Genomic DNA, 16753 nt, shown 5'->3' with positions numbered 1-16753 from the left:
CTCGAGGAAGTCCCCTATGCTGTTCCTTAAGCTAGATATTGCTAAAGCCTCTGACTCTCTGAATTGGGGCTATGTTCTGCAAGTGTTGAAGCATATGGGTTTTGGTCAGAGATGGAGAGATATCATCGCTTTGCTCCTGGAAGCCTCCTCTTCCAGAATTTTGCTAAATGGCTACCCGGGCAATCCTTTCTTCCACCGTCGTGGGCTGAGGCAGGGAGATCCCCTCTCCCCTATGTTGTTCATCCTGGCTATGGAACCTCTGTAGAGGCTGCTCGAAAAGGCGACTGAGCATCATGTGATCTCCCCTCTGAGAGAGCTGCTAGGATGAGGGCCAGACGATGCAACTTTGTTTCTCAACCCCCGCAAAGGCTGACATCACTGCTCTTCACCACATCTTGCAGCTGTTTGGGGATGTATCCGGTCTGAGGACAAGCTCTCAGAAATGTGTAGCGTACCCCATTGCTTGCGATGGTTTGGATGTTGATGATATTCTTCAAGACTTTGGTGGAACCAAAGGGGAGCTGCCTTGTAGTTATCTTGGGCTGCCTCTAGGTCCGCGAAAACCCAGGCGTATCGATGTACATCCCTTTTTTGATAGAGCCGTCGGGAGGCTTAAAGGGTGGAAAGGGAAAATGATGACTAAAAAAGGGAGATTGAAACTTGTCAATAGTGTGGTGACGGCCACAGCCACCTACTTCCTCACTATTTTTCCAGCTGAGAAGTGGATGATAAAGAAGTTTGACAGGGTGCGCAGAAATTTCCTTTGGAACCCGGATGAAGAGGCTAGAGGTGGCAAATGTTTGGTGAATTGGAAGCGTATCTGTGCTCCAACAATGTATGGTGGTCTAGGTATAAAAGACCTGGAAGGTTTTAGTAGAGCCTTCAGATTGCCATGGGAGTGGTATAGATGGGATGCACAAGATCGACCTTGGAAGGAAACACCAACGCCCCGTGACCTTGCCGACAAGGCTCTGTTCGCAGCTGTACCTCTATTTCCATTGGGAATGGGAAAACTATGAAGTTCTGGGCAGATAACTGGTTGTTTGGTCAGGCTCCTGCTGCCTTGGCACCTTTGCTCATAAAGTTGGCGGCAAGGAAAACCTGACAGCGAAGGAGGCTTTGGCGAATGATTGATGTATAAGGGGTATGCAGAGAATCAACTCTGAGGAACACATGGATCAGTTTGTGCAGTTTTGGTCTCATATTCAGTCCTTTACACTTTCTAATGCCAGAGACACGATCTCCTGGAACTTAACCACTGATGGTTCCTACTCGGCCAGCTCTGCTTATGCCATCCAATTCTGTACCAGGGTGCCAATGCGTGAGCTCAACAAAGTTTGGTCCATCAGAGTCCAAGGAAAAGTAAAGTTCTTCTTTTGGTTTTTCTTTCAAAACAGAGTATGGACTGCTGATCGTCTTTATGCGAGAGGCTGGCCTCATGACAACAATTGCAGTCGATGTGATCAGGAGATGGAGTCGGCATCTCACCTTGCCTTCCGATGTCCTTTTGCTAGAGAGTTTTGGCTCCAGTTCCATAGCGACTTCGCGGTCATGGTGCAGAGAGCGACTGATGCCACTGATGTGTGCTCATGGTGGGATATTTCACGACAAAGTGGCACCAAAAATCAGAGAATGCATGAGCTCTCGCTTGCGATACATATTATCTGGCACATCTGGAAGGAAAGGGGCAGGAGAATTTTCCAGAACAAAGTGGCAACGGCTCCTGGAGTGGCGGCCTTGGTCCGGGCTGACATTGAATTGCTGAGTTTGGCAATGTAGCTACCTAGTTTTGCTGGAGTGTTTCTCTTTCTCTTTGATCTTGGCACCTTTGTGTCACCATTTGTAATGGTTTTCCCTCTAATATAATGCAAAAGCAGAGCGCCTGCTGTTCACGTTTAAAAAAAATACATGGTACTATGGTAGATTGGTTGTGTCACTTTCTTTTTTTTGTGTAAATTCCTTATATGCCACTTAGGACCTATTTGCACTAGTATTTACATGTAAATTACTAGTCCACCAAAATGTAAAATATGACGTAATTTTTGTGATTTTTGCGCCATTCTGACTCATACATAGCGTTTCTTATATCATTTTTCTTTTTGCTATGGGTCAATATGAACATAATTATTTGTATTCCAAACATATATTCTGAAAGAACTGTGTGCAAAATAACGTATTATGCACGTTGAGTGCCGAATATTATTTCTAGTAAATTACATGTATATACATCAATGTTGACGAAAACGCTTATCAGTGTTGACTCGGTCAGCTAGTGATTAGCGATTAATAAGCAAATTGTCCGATAAATGAGTTATCAGCTAATCGGTGACCCACCGAGTAGCGATTAATTGGCCGACTAATCGCTGAATCGGCCAAATTTTTGAACAGTGATTATACATTGTAATTGATATGTAATATTTTGAGTTTTGGTGAAATAGAAAACAGTTGAATTTCCACTTGTCATTTTTTGTTTGGAAGAAATATGAACTTATCGCGAATTGTGATAAACAGTTGACTGCCGAATAGACTCTTCCAAAAGATGGCTCATCTGGCTACAACGGCACAACCAGATAAAAGAAGAACTGGCTGATCTCACTTGAATTAAACACAAGAGATGAAGATAACGCCAACCTAATGCATGTACGTGTGTGGTTTTTTTCATTCCACTCGAAGGTCGAAGCAAACAACACCTTAATGAAAACAACAACAAAATTACCTCGAAGACGAATCGGTCAAGGAGCAATCGCAGGGCAGGGAAGAAGACGAGGACAGGGAGCACAGCGTAGTCACCGTACGCCGGGTAGGCCTCCGCCTCCCAGTCCACCAGCGGCAAAGAAGAATAGGATCTCCTCATGAAGAGCCCCACCAGGGTTGCCATTGCAGCCTTCATGAGGAGATCCCAGAACCCCAAGATGGTTGTTATATCCATAGGGTACGAGATGGAATTAAACTGAGCAATTAGTGTACACTCTTTCTTGGTGTTAAGAGAGGAGACGGAGCACGGAATTTCCAACAATGGCATAGCTCGTGGCATAGTAGGTTATAGTTTTCGCCATCCTACATTGAGGGGTAGTAATTAGGAGAGATGGTGCATTGTTTGTGAACAGCTTTCGACATCCTACATTGAGGGGTAGTAATTAGGAGAGATGGTGCATTGTTTGTGAACTCTGAAGTACCATAGCCCCACTTAATAAGTCAAACCAAAGGAGAGGGAAGAAAGAGAGCGTTAGGAAAGAAAAATAGTACTCCAGTTTAGTAGGTTTTGGTTTGGTGGATGTCTACATACATGCTTACATATAAAATACGTACCGGAGAAGCCCTACTCAAGGTTGACAGCGAAGGTGTCGAAGAGAAGCAGCAGTACCATCATCGTCAGATCTGCAACAAGACTTGGAAGAAGGGCAGATTCGGTCGTTATCTTGGCTAGCGATAATGCATTAATGCTCTTTCTTGGTGCCTTCAGCAAGGCGTGTAACTTTGCATGCTGAACATACGTGATAGACCGCCTGAAATTTCTTTAACGATTAAATACGTGATAGACAAGAACCAAGGCATCCTGCATCGCCGCATGATGGGTAGATTCCGGAGGTCCTTATCCCACCTCAAGCTTAAGGAAATCTATCTAAATGGGCGTAGATTCACGCGGTCGAACGAGTGAACGCAACCAACGCTGGAGAAATTGGACAGGATCTTTTCGACTGTGGATTGGGAAGAGCTTTTCCCTGATGCCTTCCTGTCAGCCATGTCCAGTGGTCCCTCTGATCACTGCCCTCTGGTGCTGAGCTTAGTCCCTGACCTTCACCGAGGCCGTAGATTCCAGTTTCAATCCTTCTGGCCAAAGATGGATGGCTTCCTGGATGTGGTCCGGGAAGTGTGGACGGCCCAGGCCACAATCCCCAACCCCTTCAAGACCTTGGATAACAAGCTCCGGGCCACGACCAAGCGACTTTCGAGCTGGAGTACTAAATTCATCAGAAGTGTCAAGACACAGATTTTGTTGGCATCGGAGCTAATCCTTCGCTTCGATGTTGCGATGGAATCCCGCCAGCTGTCACCTGATGAAAGAGCTCTCCGTCGTTTTCTCAAGAAGAAACTTCTCGGGCTAGCCTCTTTGGAAAGAACAATTGTGAGGCAGCGCTCTCGCATCCTATGGCTTCAGGAAGGGGATGCTTGCACTCGTTTCTTCCATCTACATGCGAGCCATAGGAGACGGAAGAACTTCATTGGACACCTGTTCGTGGATGACGTGCGAGTGGTAGAGCATGTGGATAAGGTTGAGGCCGTAGACTCCTTCTTTGACAACCTGATTGGATCGACAACGGACAGGAGTTTCTCCCTCGACCTGGAGTACCTCGGACTCCCAACCTTTAACCTCCAGCACATTGACGGAGTTTTCACCGAGGAAGAGGTGTGGACAACTCTCAAAAACATGCCTATGGACAAGTGCCCTGGCCCGGATGGCTTCTTTGCTCGCTTCTTCACGGTTTGCTGGGAGATCATTAAAGTAGACATTATGTCAGCCTTCAACTCCATGTCCCGCCTAGACTGCCGTGGCTTTGGTGTAGTTAACGATGCCCTCGTCACTCTGATCCCTAAGAAAGAAGGGGCGGAAAGGGTCCAAGACTTCAGATCCATTAGCCTTATCCATGGATTTGCCAAGCTTGTGGCTAAAGTGCTGGCCAACCGGGTAGCCCCTGTTCTTCCCCAGATGGTTGGAGTGCATCAAAGTGCCTTTGTGCGTGGAAGGTGCCTACATGATAACTTCATGATGGTCCAAGGAACGACCCGCTTCATAGTAGCTCAGTTCCTGTTGTGCTGATAAAGCTGGATATAACAAAAGCCTTCGATACGGTGGAATGGCCTTTTCTTATGGAGGTCCTGAGGAGGCTCGGATTCGGGGAAAGGATACTAGCTTGCATTTGCACCCTTTTATCCACGGCCTCAACTCGCGTCCTCCTGAACGGTTGCCCTGGATCTAGGATTGCCAACAGGCGTGGACTGAGACAAGGAGATCCTCTATCTCCCCAGCTCTTCATTCTGGTTATGGAGACCCTTCACCTGCTGATCGAGAAGGCCACGTCGATAGGACTGCTCACCCCGCTGGCAGAGTCTGGATTGCGCCACCGCACCTCCATTTATGCAGATGATGTGGTCGTATTCCCGCGCCCCATTGTGCTGGATCTCAAGGTCTTTGCCGTGATCATTCAGGACTTTGGCGATGCCTCGGGTCTCCGCACCAACATGGATAAATGCTCAGCAAATCTCATTAGATGTTCCAACACAGACGAAAAGATCATTGACCGCGAGCTCAGATGCCCGGTGGTCCCCTTTCCTCTCCGCTACCTTGGGCTCCCCCTGACGTTGAGGAAACCGACGGCAGCACAGCTCCAATATCTAGTGGATAAGGTAGCTAACAAGCTACCAAGTTGGAGGGCCTCCCTTTTGGACAGAGGTGGACGTCTGGAGCTGGTTCGAGCGACGCTCTCGGCAATCCCCATTTTCTCAATGATGTCCCTCGACATCCCAGTGAAGACACTCACAGCTATCTAGAATATTATAAGGGGGTTCCTATGGAAAGGCCGTAAGGATGTTAAAGGTGGCCACTTCTTGGTGGCGTGGGACAAAGTGTGTGCCCCAAAGAACTGGGGAGGGCTGGGCATTCCTAACCTCCAGTACATGAACATCGCCCTGAGGGCCATATGGTTATGGCTTCAACGAGTTGATGACTCGAAGCCATGGAAAGAGCTGAACATTCAAGTGCCACATGTGGTGAGCCAACTCTTTGAAGGGGCAACCTACTCGGTGTTAGGAGGGGCGTCCACGTTTTTCTGGACAGATCGGTGGCTCTCTGAGGGTCGGCTGACGGACATAGCCCCAAACCTCGTGAAGGCGATCCCAAAACGTCTTGTGCGACTGCGCAAGGTCCGAGAAGGACTGACCGGCGCCTGGTTAGATGACATTCCACCTGACCTAGATGCATCAGCGATCCGGGAACTCTTTGAAGTGGCAGATCGTTTGGAGGATGTAGCCCTTGTGGAGGGCGTAGAGGACAGCTTCAGGTGGGGCTTGCCGCGCGCTCAGGTTACCGCGCGATGTTCGGGAGGGTAGAGATGCCAGGAGCGCTCCAGATCTGGCGATCGAGGGCCCCACCAAACTGCAGGGTCTTTTTATGGCTTGCGGCCAGAAACAGATGCTGGACTGCAGACAGGCTTAGCAGGCGAGGTCTTCCCCATCTGGCCTCATGCCCTTTCTGTGATCAGAGTGATGAGACCTTGAACCACCTGCTGATGGGATGTGTGCTGGCGCGAGAGGTCTGGGCGACGTGTCTAAGCTAATTGGGGAAGCTGCACTGGATGCCACACGTGGACACAGATTTTGTTGCTTGGCTACAGGGCAAGCGTGGAGGACCTGGGGGTGACCGTGACCTCTGGACAGGTGTGACGCTTATCTGTTGGTGCCTCTGGCGACACCGAAATGACATTGTCTTCGATGGAGTCGCACCTTCCAAGTCCAGGGTGCTCTCGAGGATCTCTGATGAGGTGGAGCTGTGGAGACTAGCCGTGATCTTTAGGGGATCCCTTGTGCCTTAAGACAATGATGGCAAGTTTCAGAGATTTTGTTGGGCAGCTGGAGCTGAAGGATCTATACTTGCATGGTCAGCGGTTTACCTGGAGCAATGGACGTGAGACTCCGACCATGACAAGGATTGATAGGGCTTTGGGCTCGGTGGATTGGACCTCATGTTCCCGGATGCTTGTTTGCAGGCCTTGGCGGCGTCTTTCTCAGATCATGCGCCGCTGCATCTATCTTTGAATAATGGGCTGAGGCCCAAGAGGAGATTCAGGTTTGAGGTGTTTTGGACCAAACTTCCGGGGTTCATGGAGGCGGTGGAGGAGGCTTGGATGTGTGATCCAGCGGTTGTGGATCCATTCAAGCGGCTGGACGTCCTGTTCAGAAACGCTGCCAGGTCTCTGCAGGCGTGGGGACAACGCACGGTGGGTAACATTAAGATGCAACTTGCCATTGCCAATCTGATCATCTTGAGGTTTGACGGTGCTCAGGAGCGGAGACAGCTTGAGCCACAGGAAAGATGGCTGGTCAGTACCTTGAAGCTGTCGGTCTTGGGCCTCTCATCGCTCGAGCGAACTATGGCGAGGCAGCGTTCTAGGGTTCGTTGGCTTAAGGATGGGGATGCAAACTCTAAGCTATTCCATGCGGTGGCCAATGGGAGACGGGCAAAGAATTTTATCCCTGCAGTGCGTGTGGGGGATCAGATAGTCACTGACCAAGCCGACAAGGAAGAGGCTTTCTTTCAAGCGTATTTTCAGCTCTTGGGACGGAGTTCGGTCAGGGAGCACACTATCGATATGGATCGAGTGGGGATACCGAGAGTGGAGTTGCAAGACTTGGATGATTTGTTTACTGAGGCTGAGGTGTGGAAGGTTGTGCAGGAGTTGCCACCGGATCGTGCCCCGGGGCCGGATGGCTTCATTGGTCTGTTCTACCAAAAGGCTTGGAGTATCATTAAGCATGATGTGCTAGCTGCTGTTTTTAAGTTGGCCGTTGGTGATGGGAGAGGGTTCGACAAGCTCAATGCGTCCTTGATCACCCTCATTCCGAAAAGGTCGGATGCCATTGAGATTGGGGATTTCAGACCGATAAGCTTGGTGCGCAGCTTTGGGAAGCTGTTTTCAAAGCTGATCGCTAATAGACTGCGAGGGAAGCTGGGGTCCTTGGTGAGTGCCAACCAGTTAGCGTTTGTGCGAGGGAGATGTCTCCATGACAATTTCATCCTTGTCAGGCAGGTGGCGAGAAGGATCAATGCTAGGAAAGTGAAAGGGGTTTTTCTCAAATTGGACATTTCCAGAGCTTTTGACTCCTTGTCCTGGGCGTTTCTGTTCCAAGTGCTTCAGCGGATGGGCTTCGGTGATAGATGCATGGGCTGGATAGGGCTGCTCTTGCGCACGGCCACGGTTCGTGTTATGGTGAATGGAGTGCCAGGGAGGAAATTCAGGGTTGTTCGTGGCCTTCGGCAGGGTGATCCCACTTCGCCTCAACTCTTTGTTATAGCAATGGAGGTTCTCACCATGTGCCTTGTAGCGGTAGTTGAGGCAGGTCTTTTGGCCAACCTGCCGGGGTGTGAGCCAAAGCAAAGGATATCGATCTTTGCTGACGATGTGGCTTTGTTTTTTAAGCCCGAGGTGCAAGATTTGGTCACGGTAAGGGAAATTTTGAGGGTTTTTGGTGAAGCTTCGGGTCTCAAAGTGAATTACGCCAAGACAACGGCAGTGGTGATCAGAGGGGAGCAGGAGGATGGCTGGGTTGTGCGACGCATTCTCCGGTGTGAGATTGGGGACTTCCCCTGTAAGTACCTGGGGCTGCAACTCTCCACGGGCAACCTCAGAAGGGCGCATTGGCAGCCAATGCTCGATCAGGTTCTTGCCTCTCTTCCGGCGTGGCAAAGGGGATTGTTGGCGAGGTCTGGGCGTCTGGTTTTGATCAAGGCGGTGGTAACGGCGAGGCCGATGCATCAGCTGCTAGTTATGAACGCTCCGACCTGGCTGTTTGAGGAGATCGATAAGTGGATGCGGGCATTCTTTTGGGCTGGGAAGGATAAAGTGAATGGTGGGCAGTGTCTAGTTTCTTAGCAACAAGTCTGTAAACCTGTGGAGTATGGTGGCTTAGGCATCTTGAATTTGCGACTCCAGGGATTGGCTTTGAGAGCTCGTTGGGAGTGGCTGCGCCGTACGGATCAGGGGCGGCCATGGCAGGGCTTGCCGATGATGACGGACGTGGAGGCTGACAGGGTTTTTAACAGCTTGGTGGAGATCAAGGTTGGGGATGGAGCTAAAACCCTCTTTTGGACTGATAGATGGTGGAATGGGCGGGCGATTAGTGAAATCGCGCCGCTCGTGGTTGCATCAGTCAGTTTGGCGAAGAAAAATGGAGAACAGTGAGGGAGGCCCTGCAGGATCATGCTTGGGTGGGAGACGTTCCGACGAGCATCGGCGCGGAAGGTGTTGGCCAGTGTGTCCGAATTTGGCAAGCAGTCAATGTGATCAACTTGGATGATGCGCAAGAGGATGTGATCGCCTGGCCTTGGTCGGCGAGTGGAGTATACACTGCCAGCTCCACTTACAGAATGTTGTGTGTTGGTAGTGTGAAGTGGGAGGGAGCCACTTATGTCTGGAAGAGCAGTGCACCACTCAAGTGCAAGATTTTTGCGTGGCTTGCGTTACAGGGTAAGCTGTGGACTTCGGATAGGAGAGTACGCCATGGGCTACAGGACGTCGTCTCGACCTGCTACACCTGCCTGCAAGAGGTGGATACGGTTAGGCATGTTTTGGTGGGGTGTGTCTATGCCAGACAGGTGTGGCATCGCTGTTTTCTGCTTATGGGCATGGAGGTGCCAACGCCTAGAGAGACCGACAACTTACTGGATTGGTGGGCACTTGCCAGGAAGAGATTTAGGAGGAAGGAGAAGAAGGGCTTCGACTCTTTCATCATCCTGATTGCCTGGCGCATATGGAAACAACGAAACGCAAGGGTTTTTGATAATGTGGCCAGACAGTTCTCCGAGGTACAATTGGTGGAGCAGATCTTCGAGGAGTGGGATCTTTGGGCAAAGGCAGGTCTTGGTGGGTGTAATCTATTCGTGAGAGTAGTGCATTAGAGGTTGTGTGTCGGTGGTGTGGTGGTGTTCTGGTCACCGCTGTCCGCAGCTGGTGACCTTTCTGTAAACCTTGTTCTGCCTTCTATAAAACAAAGGTACGCAATTGCGTACTCTCGAAAAAAGACAATGTATGAGGTTATCCTACCATCCAGAGAATCATAATTGATATAATTTTGGTGCCTAAATTTATTCCTACTTGTTATGCTAACCAGTTCATCCTCAGCATTCTCATATTCTTTACACAATTTGTTTGCCCTACGGTGTTTATCCTGGCACCGATGACTCACCGGATGCCCTACATGACTCCGAGTTTCTCAATATTTGTGAAGAGACACTACTGATGGACATTAATTGCATTATGTTGGTTGGTGCCTGAAGACTCTGAATGATAGCATAACATCATACATTGATCAACCAAAAGATAATCAGAGAGGCTGCCGCAATGACACTAGGATTCATGCAATTTTGGTGCCTGAATTTTTTCCTAACTGATATGCTAACCAGTTCGTCCTCGATAATTTTATACTTCTCTACACAATCTGTTTGCCCTACAATGTTTAGGAAAAAAACCTGGCACCCGATGACTCATCACTACTATAACTAAAGGACATGGCAGGCAACATTTTCGTAAGATGATAAATGCATTCTCTCCTTTTTTTTTTGAAAGGAATACAGTAGGGGAAGCCCTATAGTGATTTTTTAAAAAACAATAAGAACCCAAATCTGCGGGGAACTTGAACCTGAGTTGTACATCCACTTCCCTAACTATAAGGAATGCATTCTTATTGCCAATCTCAACAGTAACACCTACAACAAGCAGCTTCCAAGTTTTTCCCATGAAGAAATATAACACTTTAGCAGAAGCACATCAGGGCTTTCCCAGCAGCTCACGCACCGTTTGTGCAAGCCCAGGCTCACTCTTGATGCCCTCAACCCATCTCGCATTGATCCGCACAATTTCAAGGCTCTCCTTCAGCGTCCTCTCAAATCCAGGTGTTGTCCGGGTCGCAAAGAACTTGGAAATCTCTTCTGCCTTTTCATTGGAGGAAAACTGACAAGAAACAAGTAAGTGCACATCAGCTATGGAAATAATACCTGCAAAATTGGGTAGGATGGATTGCAGAAATAGGCAGAGTTGGCCATAGAACTGAGGTTAAACGTACCAATGGGACAATGGCTCTAACAAAAACTCCGACTAGTGAGCTCGCCGAAAATGTTTTCGAGATACGCTCCCAATTTTCCTGCACACAGCCAAAATGGGACACGTGTTAGCACTGTGTTTTCAAATATTTCAGTATACTAACACATTTCCCAAGGTATCAAATGAAGCAACCCTCAAAAAATAAATGGTGGGGTGGTGCCACAAATTCACTCTACTTAAATAAGATAAATGAAATTTTTATAAAAGGATCGAGATCACAAAAGAAATTCATAAATACAGTTCACTTCTTTACTTAAAAATATGTAGCCTGATAGTTCTTGCTGACAAATACAAAAGCACCTAGGTCCTCTTTGTAATACAGAAATCTCAAATGAAGTTCGTAGGAAAACACGTCCAATGATTGGACATAATCTCAATTGAACTTTGTAGAAAGAGAAAAATCCAGTGATTAGATTTTCCATTTTCTCCAGAGTATGTACAAAATCGATGTTCCAAACATGGCCCAGAAATTATGATTTCATGCGCACATAAACAGGTTATCCGTCACAGGTAAAAAAAAATGCGTAGTTTATACTTTCTGTATATTTTCCCTGTTACCACACTTGTACAGGTGTATATGCTGGCCCTTGGCCTCATGGAAATACCAGATGCATATTTGCTAACATGGTGTCAGAGCCCTAGGGTTTATATTCGCGATGGGAAAAAAAATTGGACGGTGCAACTCGTCCTATCTCGATTGATTCATCCGTCTCCCTCTCGACTTCTCAATCGATTCATTGGTCTCTTTGTCTCTTCACTGTCGAACAAGCTCCTGCTGCAGGTTGCTTCTCCATTGATCTCGTTTTCTCTCCAGATCAGAATGTTTCCCATCTCCCAAATTAAAGGCCGTCGTTATCATAAGGCCGGTCTCTGCCTCCACCTCACATCCGCCCCTTGTCACCACCCAGCTCGTTGTTGAACAATGGACATGTTTCTGGCCCAAGAGGCACAAGCCCATGTGGGTGCTGACCTATAAAAAGAGGGAGCTGGAGGAGAGCTAACCCTAAGAGAGAAGAAACCACACCAGCCGCCAGGGACCAAAGATGAGGTGAGCTGCTGCTCCAACATGGTATCAGAGCAAGGTGACAGTGGGGCTGAAGGGAAGCCGGTTCCGGCAGGGAACAACAGTGGTTCTGCACGGTGGAGGAGACGAGGTGGTGATGCGTGCAAGGGGAAGGAGAACGACAAGCTGGAATGTGGCTCTTGATGCGTGCAGCTGCTCGTCAAGGAGTGAAGCAGGGGTGGTGGTTTCTCAAGTTGTGTGTGCCTACTGCTGGTGAAAGGAGGTTGCTGGTAAGCGTGCCCTGAAGCTATTTGTTGTTTTTGCTGGATGAAGGTGAGAGTGCAGATGGGTGAGTCCAAAGGCCTTGCGGAGGCTCTCGAGCAGCTCACACAGTTTCTCTCAAAAGGGGGTGGCTCTGAGGCCATGGTTCCTCGACAAGAAGTGGTTCAGAAGATTGACCTGTCACCCACGAACATCAAGCTAGAGGGGGTTACCAACTATTTGAGTTGGTCTCGGAGGGCAATGTTGGCTGTGGATCAGAAAGATCTTGATGGGTACTTATTGGGGACTGTCAAAGGACCAGGAGACAAGACTAGTGCTCAAAGAAACAGGAGAAAAGACTAGTGTTGAGGGAAAGAAGTGGAAAACCGTCAACTCTCTGCTTATTGGGTGGCTGTTGAACTCGGTGCCCTCCATTGGGCGTTCCGTGGAGGGGCTATCCACATGTGCTGAAATATGGAAGACCTTGTCCACCAAGTGCTGTGGTAAAGGCAATGTCATGCTCATTGCTCAGATTGATGTGAAGATTCACCATCTCCGCTAGGGGGACATGACAGTGATGGCATATGTGGCAGAGTTGCAAGCCTTATGGGCTGATCAGGATAACTGTGACACTCTCGAACTCTATGATGCAGCCTCCATCGAGTCAGGGCACAAGTGGATAGCACGCAGGAGTGTGCTTAAGTTTTTGGAAGGGTAAATAAGTGCTTTGATGGCAGAAAGGCATCTGTGCTGCACCACACCTCCTTGCCCACTCTTGACGAGGCCATTGCAGCAATGGCTCAAGAGGAGGTGCGGCTCTCTCTGGAACCAGCAGATGAGAAAGTTGTGTCAGCTCCAACGTTTACCGTGACCGAGCACAGGGAGTGGAAAGAGACTAGGGACTGTTTCATTTGAGGGGAGACTGGTCACCTGAAGTGGAACTGCCCCACTCATGGTAGAGGCATGGGATATAACAGAGGGGGAAGTATCAGGATGGCAGAGATAGATACTCATGACATCAAACTGCTAAAGGTAGAGGAGGACACACCGGAAACTTCGGTGGTCAGAGTGCACACATGGCGACTGAAGTGGACAATGGGACATCAAAGGATGCAAAAGTGGATGGTGCTGCCTATGGAAACTTTGCTGACTTGGTCTCCACGGGTGAAGGTAATGCTGAAAAGGCATCCCTTGCTACTAATGAGAATGATACAGAATGGATTCTACACTCTGGCGCATCTAAGCATGTTGCGGGTAAATTCGATGTGTTTGAGTCTTACATTAAGCATCCTCCTACTCACAAAGGCACCATTCAAACTGTTGATGGTACAAAACAACCTGTTGTTGGAGAGGGCAGAGTAAAGTGCACTTCAAACATCTCTTTGTTATCTGTTTTACACATCCCAACGTTTCCTGTTAATTTAATTTGCTCTCTCTGAGTGCTCTCATTGATGACATAGACTGTAGTGTGACTCTTAACAAGTTTGGTGTCGTGATTCAGGAGCGGGAGACGAGGCCGATGGTTGGGACTGGCACCAGGCGTAAGGGGCTCTGGTATGTGGAAAAGGGGGTGCAGCCAGAGTTGGTGTATGCTGCAACCATGGAGGACAAGGAAAAACAGGCTATGACCCATCACTGTAGGATGGGGCATATGTCTTTCAATAAGATGAGTAGAATATTTCCTGACATTACATGTGGAATAAGCAAGGGCAAGTTAACATGTGATGCTTGCGAATATGCTAAACATACAAGAGCCTCATATGTGAGTAAGGGGCTTAGGAGCATATCTCCTTTTATGCTTATTCATTCAGATGTATGGACTTCCCTAGTGGTGTCAGTGAATGGAATGAAGTACTTTGTTACCTTTATTGACTGGACTTGGGTTTATTTGATGCGCCACAAGGATGAGGTGTTTCACTGTTTTCAGAACTTCCATGCATATGTAGAGAATCAATTTCAGGTACAGGTGCAGGTGCTCAGGACTGACAATGGCACGGAGTATTTGAACACCACCTTTGGGGCCTTCTTGTCTGAACAAGGTATTCGTCATCAAACGACTTGCCCAGATACCCCTCCCCAAAACGGTGTGGTAGAGCAGAAAAACAAACACGTTTTGGAAGTAGCTCGCTCGCTGATGTACACAATGAATGTGCCCAAGTTCCTGTGGAGTGAAGCAGTCATGACATCCATTTTTTTATTAACAGGAGGATACTCGGTATTAAATTCCCATGCGAGTTGTTGTTTGGGAAAAATAAGTTTGTTGTCCCTCCGAAATTATTTGGCAGTACATGCTTTGTTCGGGATCATAGACCATCGATTGGGAAGTTAGACCCACGAGCAGTAAAATGTGTTTTTGTTGGTTATTCCTCTAGTCAGCAGGGGTATAAATGTTGGTGTCCCTCTGCGAAACGCATATTTGTAAGTATGGATGTCACCTGAGCAAACTGATCTAAGCTTGTTGTTTGCAGAACTTGACCAACTTCACTCCCTGCAAGATGGTCATGAGGGGGAGAAGGTAGTGTCTCACACTAAGGACGATTCTGTGGGTACTAAACCTGATGGTGATGTGCAGGTTCAGGTCCAACCAGTAGTGGATACAATTCCGTTTGATTCTCCCCAGGTTCCTGTTCCTGTTCATGATCGGTGGCCGCAGAATCTCCAAGTGTACACTTGACGGCAGCCACATGTGTAGGGGGAGCAGGAAGGTAGTGATGTGAGCGCATCTGACATAGGGACATCAGCCACATGTGCAGGGGAGCAACAAGGCAGTGCTAGCAGCTCATCTGACACAGTGAATCTGCCAATTGCATTACGAAAGGAGACACGTGAAACAACCATAAAGGGTGAAGTGGCAAGGAAAGCTCTTTGCGAAATGCATGCTCTACAAACTGTTTCTGATGAACATGACATTAGCAAACTTGTTTATTACGAGGCTTCGTCTCCTTCCTATAGAGCATTTGTAGCCTCTCTACAAACCGTGACAATTCCAAACGATTCAGCAAAGCAAGATCCAAAGTGGCGCGAAGCGATGATAGAAGAATTGGAAGCACTGAAGAAAAACAAGACATGGGTGCTAACCACACTGCCAGCAGGAAAAAGGCAGTAAGTTGTAAGTGGATCTATACTGTGAAGCAGAATCCTGAAGGGAAGGTAGAAAGGTATAAGGCCAGATGGGTCGCTAGAGGGTTTAGTCAAACTTATGGAATTGACTACGATGGAATTGACTAAAGCAAGAAACAGATCAACGACAGAAGCTGAATACAGAGCTTTATCTAAAGGGGCGTGTGAGATGCTTTGGGTGAAGCATCTCCTGAGCAAGTTGAAGCTTCTGAGAAAGGGGCCCTTGAGAGCTTGGTGTGACAATCAGTCAGTCATAAGTATTGCAAATAATCCAGTCCAACATGATAGGATAAAACATGTGGAAATTGATCGCTTCTTCATTAAGGAGAAACTTGATGCTGGGATCATCAGCCTTACTCATGTCAGTTATGGGAAGCAGATTGTTGATTGCTTGACAAAGGGCCTGGGAACAAGGGAATGCAACTTGGCATGTGACAAGATGAGATTGATAGATATCTACCATCAAGATGAGGGGGAGTGTTGAACATTGGACATGTTTCTGGCCCAAGAAGCCCAAGCCCATGTGGGTGCTGACCTATAAAAGGAGGGAGCTGGAGGAGAGCTAACCCTAAGAGAGAAGAAACCACACCAGCCGCCAGGGACCAAAGATGAGGTGAGCTGCTGCTCCAACACTCGTCCATTCAATGAGGTCCGTGAGGCCCACCAAAGAGGCCCACTGCTAGGTCCCCTGCTCCCTGGACGCTTGCCAGGGTCCTTCCCGGCCTCGAGAGCGCCTGCCCTGGTCACATGTCGTCTCTAGCGTTGTCCCATTGCGTGTTAATTCTAGCTGGGGCCGTTTTACGTTAGGCCGGCGCCACCTCCCCTGCGAATCCGCCTCCCAGCCCTGACCTGACCCCATGGCGCTGCTCCTTGCCACCATGACCTCACGGCGCTCAACTCTCACACGCACGGCTTGTTCTACAGGCCGCTCTGCGATTAGCTTGCTGTGTATTGCAGCCGCTCCTGCTCAGTCATGTGCTGCTGTTTGCTGTCCGCATCTGGTGTTGAGCATGCTACTTGTCATGTCTGTTGCTTGCTCTGGATCCCCTTGCTGCTTGCTTGTCATGCCTGTGGTTGCTGTTGCTGTTGCATTGTTGTGCTACCTGCTTGTCACGGTTTTGCTTCCTGCTTTGAGTACTGCTAGCGTTCGCTGGTGCTTCGAGTTCGCTTTTCGTAGAAAAAATTAAAATGGCATCGTCGTCGGGCATGGTCTCTCGATCTACATCCAGAAATTTTTTACAGTGTTCGTCTCGGACATGTGCCTTCCTTCGGTGCTTCCTCACAGTGGCCGCTCTAAGTTGACTCATCTTGAGGCTTTCGTACACAGTGGTGGACACTCTACGCCGACTCCCCTAGCGATTATGTGCGGTAGTGTCCGCTAAACATTTAGTGAATTGTGTGGGAATGCCATCGGTGTTTTTCAAAAAATTCTGGAACATTGTGGTGATCGAGTTACAAAGGAAGTACTTGTATTGAAGGGAGGTGAAATACCAGA

General features: G+C 48.4%; 1 protein-coding gene and 1 pseudogene across 2 annotated transcripts in view; one reads left to right on the top strand and one right to left on the bottom strand.

Annotated features, from left to right (window-relative positions):
* Positions 1-10377: 10377 nt before the first annotated feature.
* LOC127300813 (aminopeptidase M1-C) overlaps positions 10378-16753 on the bottom strand; it is a 32416-nt gene continuing 26040 nt past the window's right edge. For both annotated transcript variants that reach the window (XM_051330986.2, XM_071820197.1), the window contains 2 exons: positions 10837-10914; positions 10378-10724 (listed from right to left, as the gene is read on the bottom strand). In XM_051330986.2, coding sequence (XP_051186946.1) covers positions 10542-10724; positions 10837-10914 — 261 coding nt within the window. In that variant the 3' untranslated portion in view covers positions 10378-10541. The remainder of the gene's footprint in view (positions 10725-10836; positions 10915-16753) is intronic.
* On the top strand, positions 11985-14812 carry LOC139831173 (uncharacterized; annotated as a pseudogene).

This window comes from Lolium perenne, chromosome 5 (genome assembly GCF_019359855.2).
Source record: "Lolium perenne isolate Kyuss_39 chromosome 5, Kyuss_2.0, whole genome shotgun sequence".
In the NCBI taxonomy this organism is placed as follows: Eukaryota; Viridiplantae; Streptophyta; class Magnoliopsida; order Poales; family Poaceae; genus Lolium; species Lolium perenne.
The sequence above is the reverse complement of the archived record's forward strand: the minus strand, read 5'-3'. Positions and strand labels throughout refer to the sequence as shown.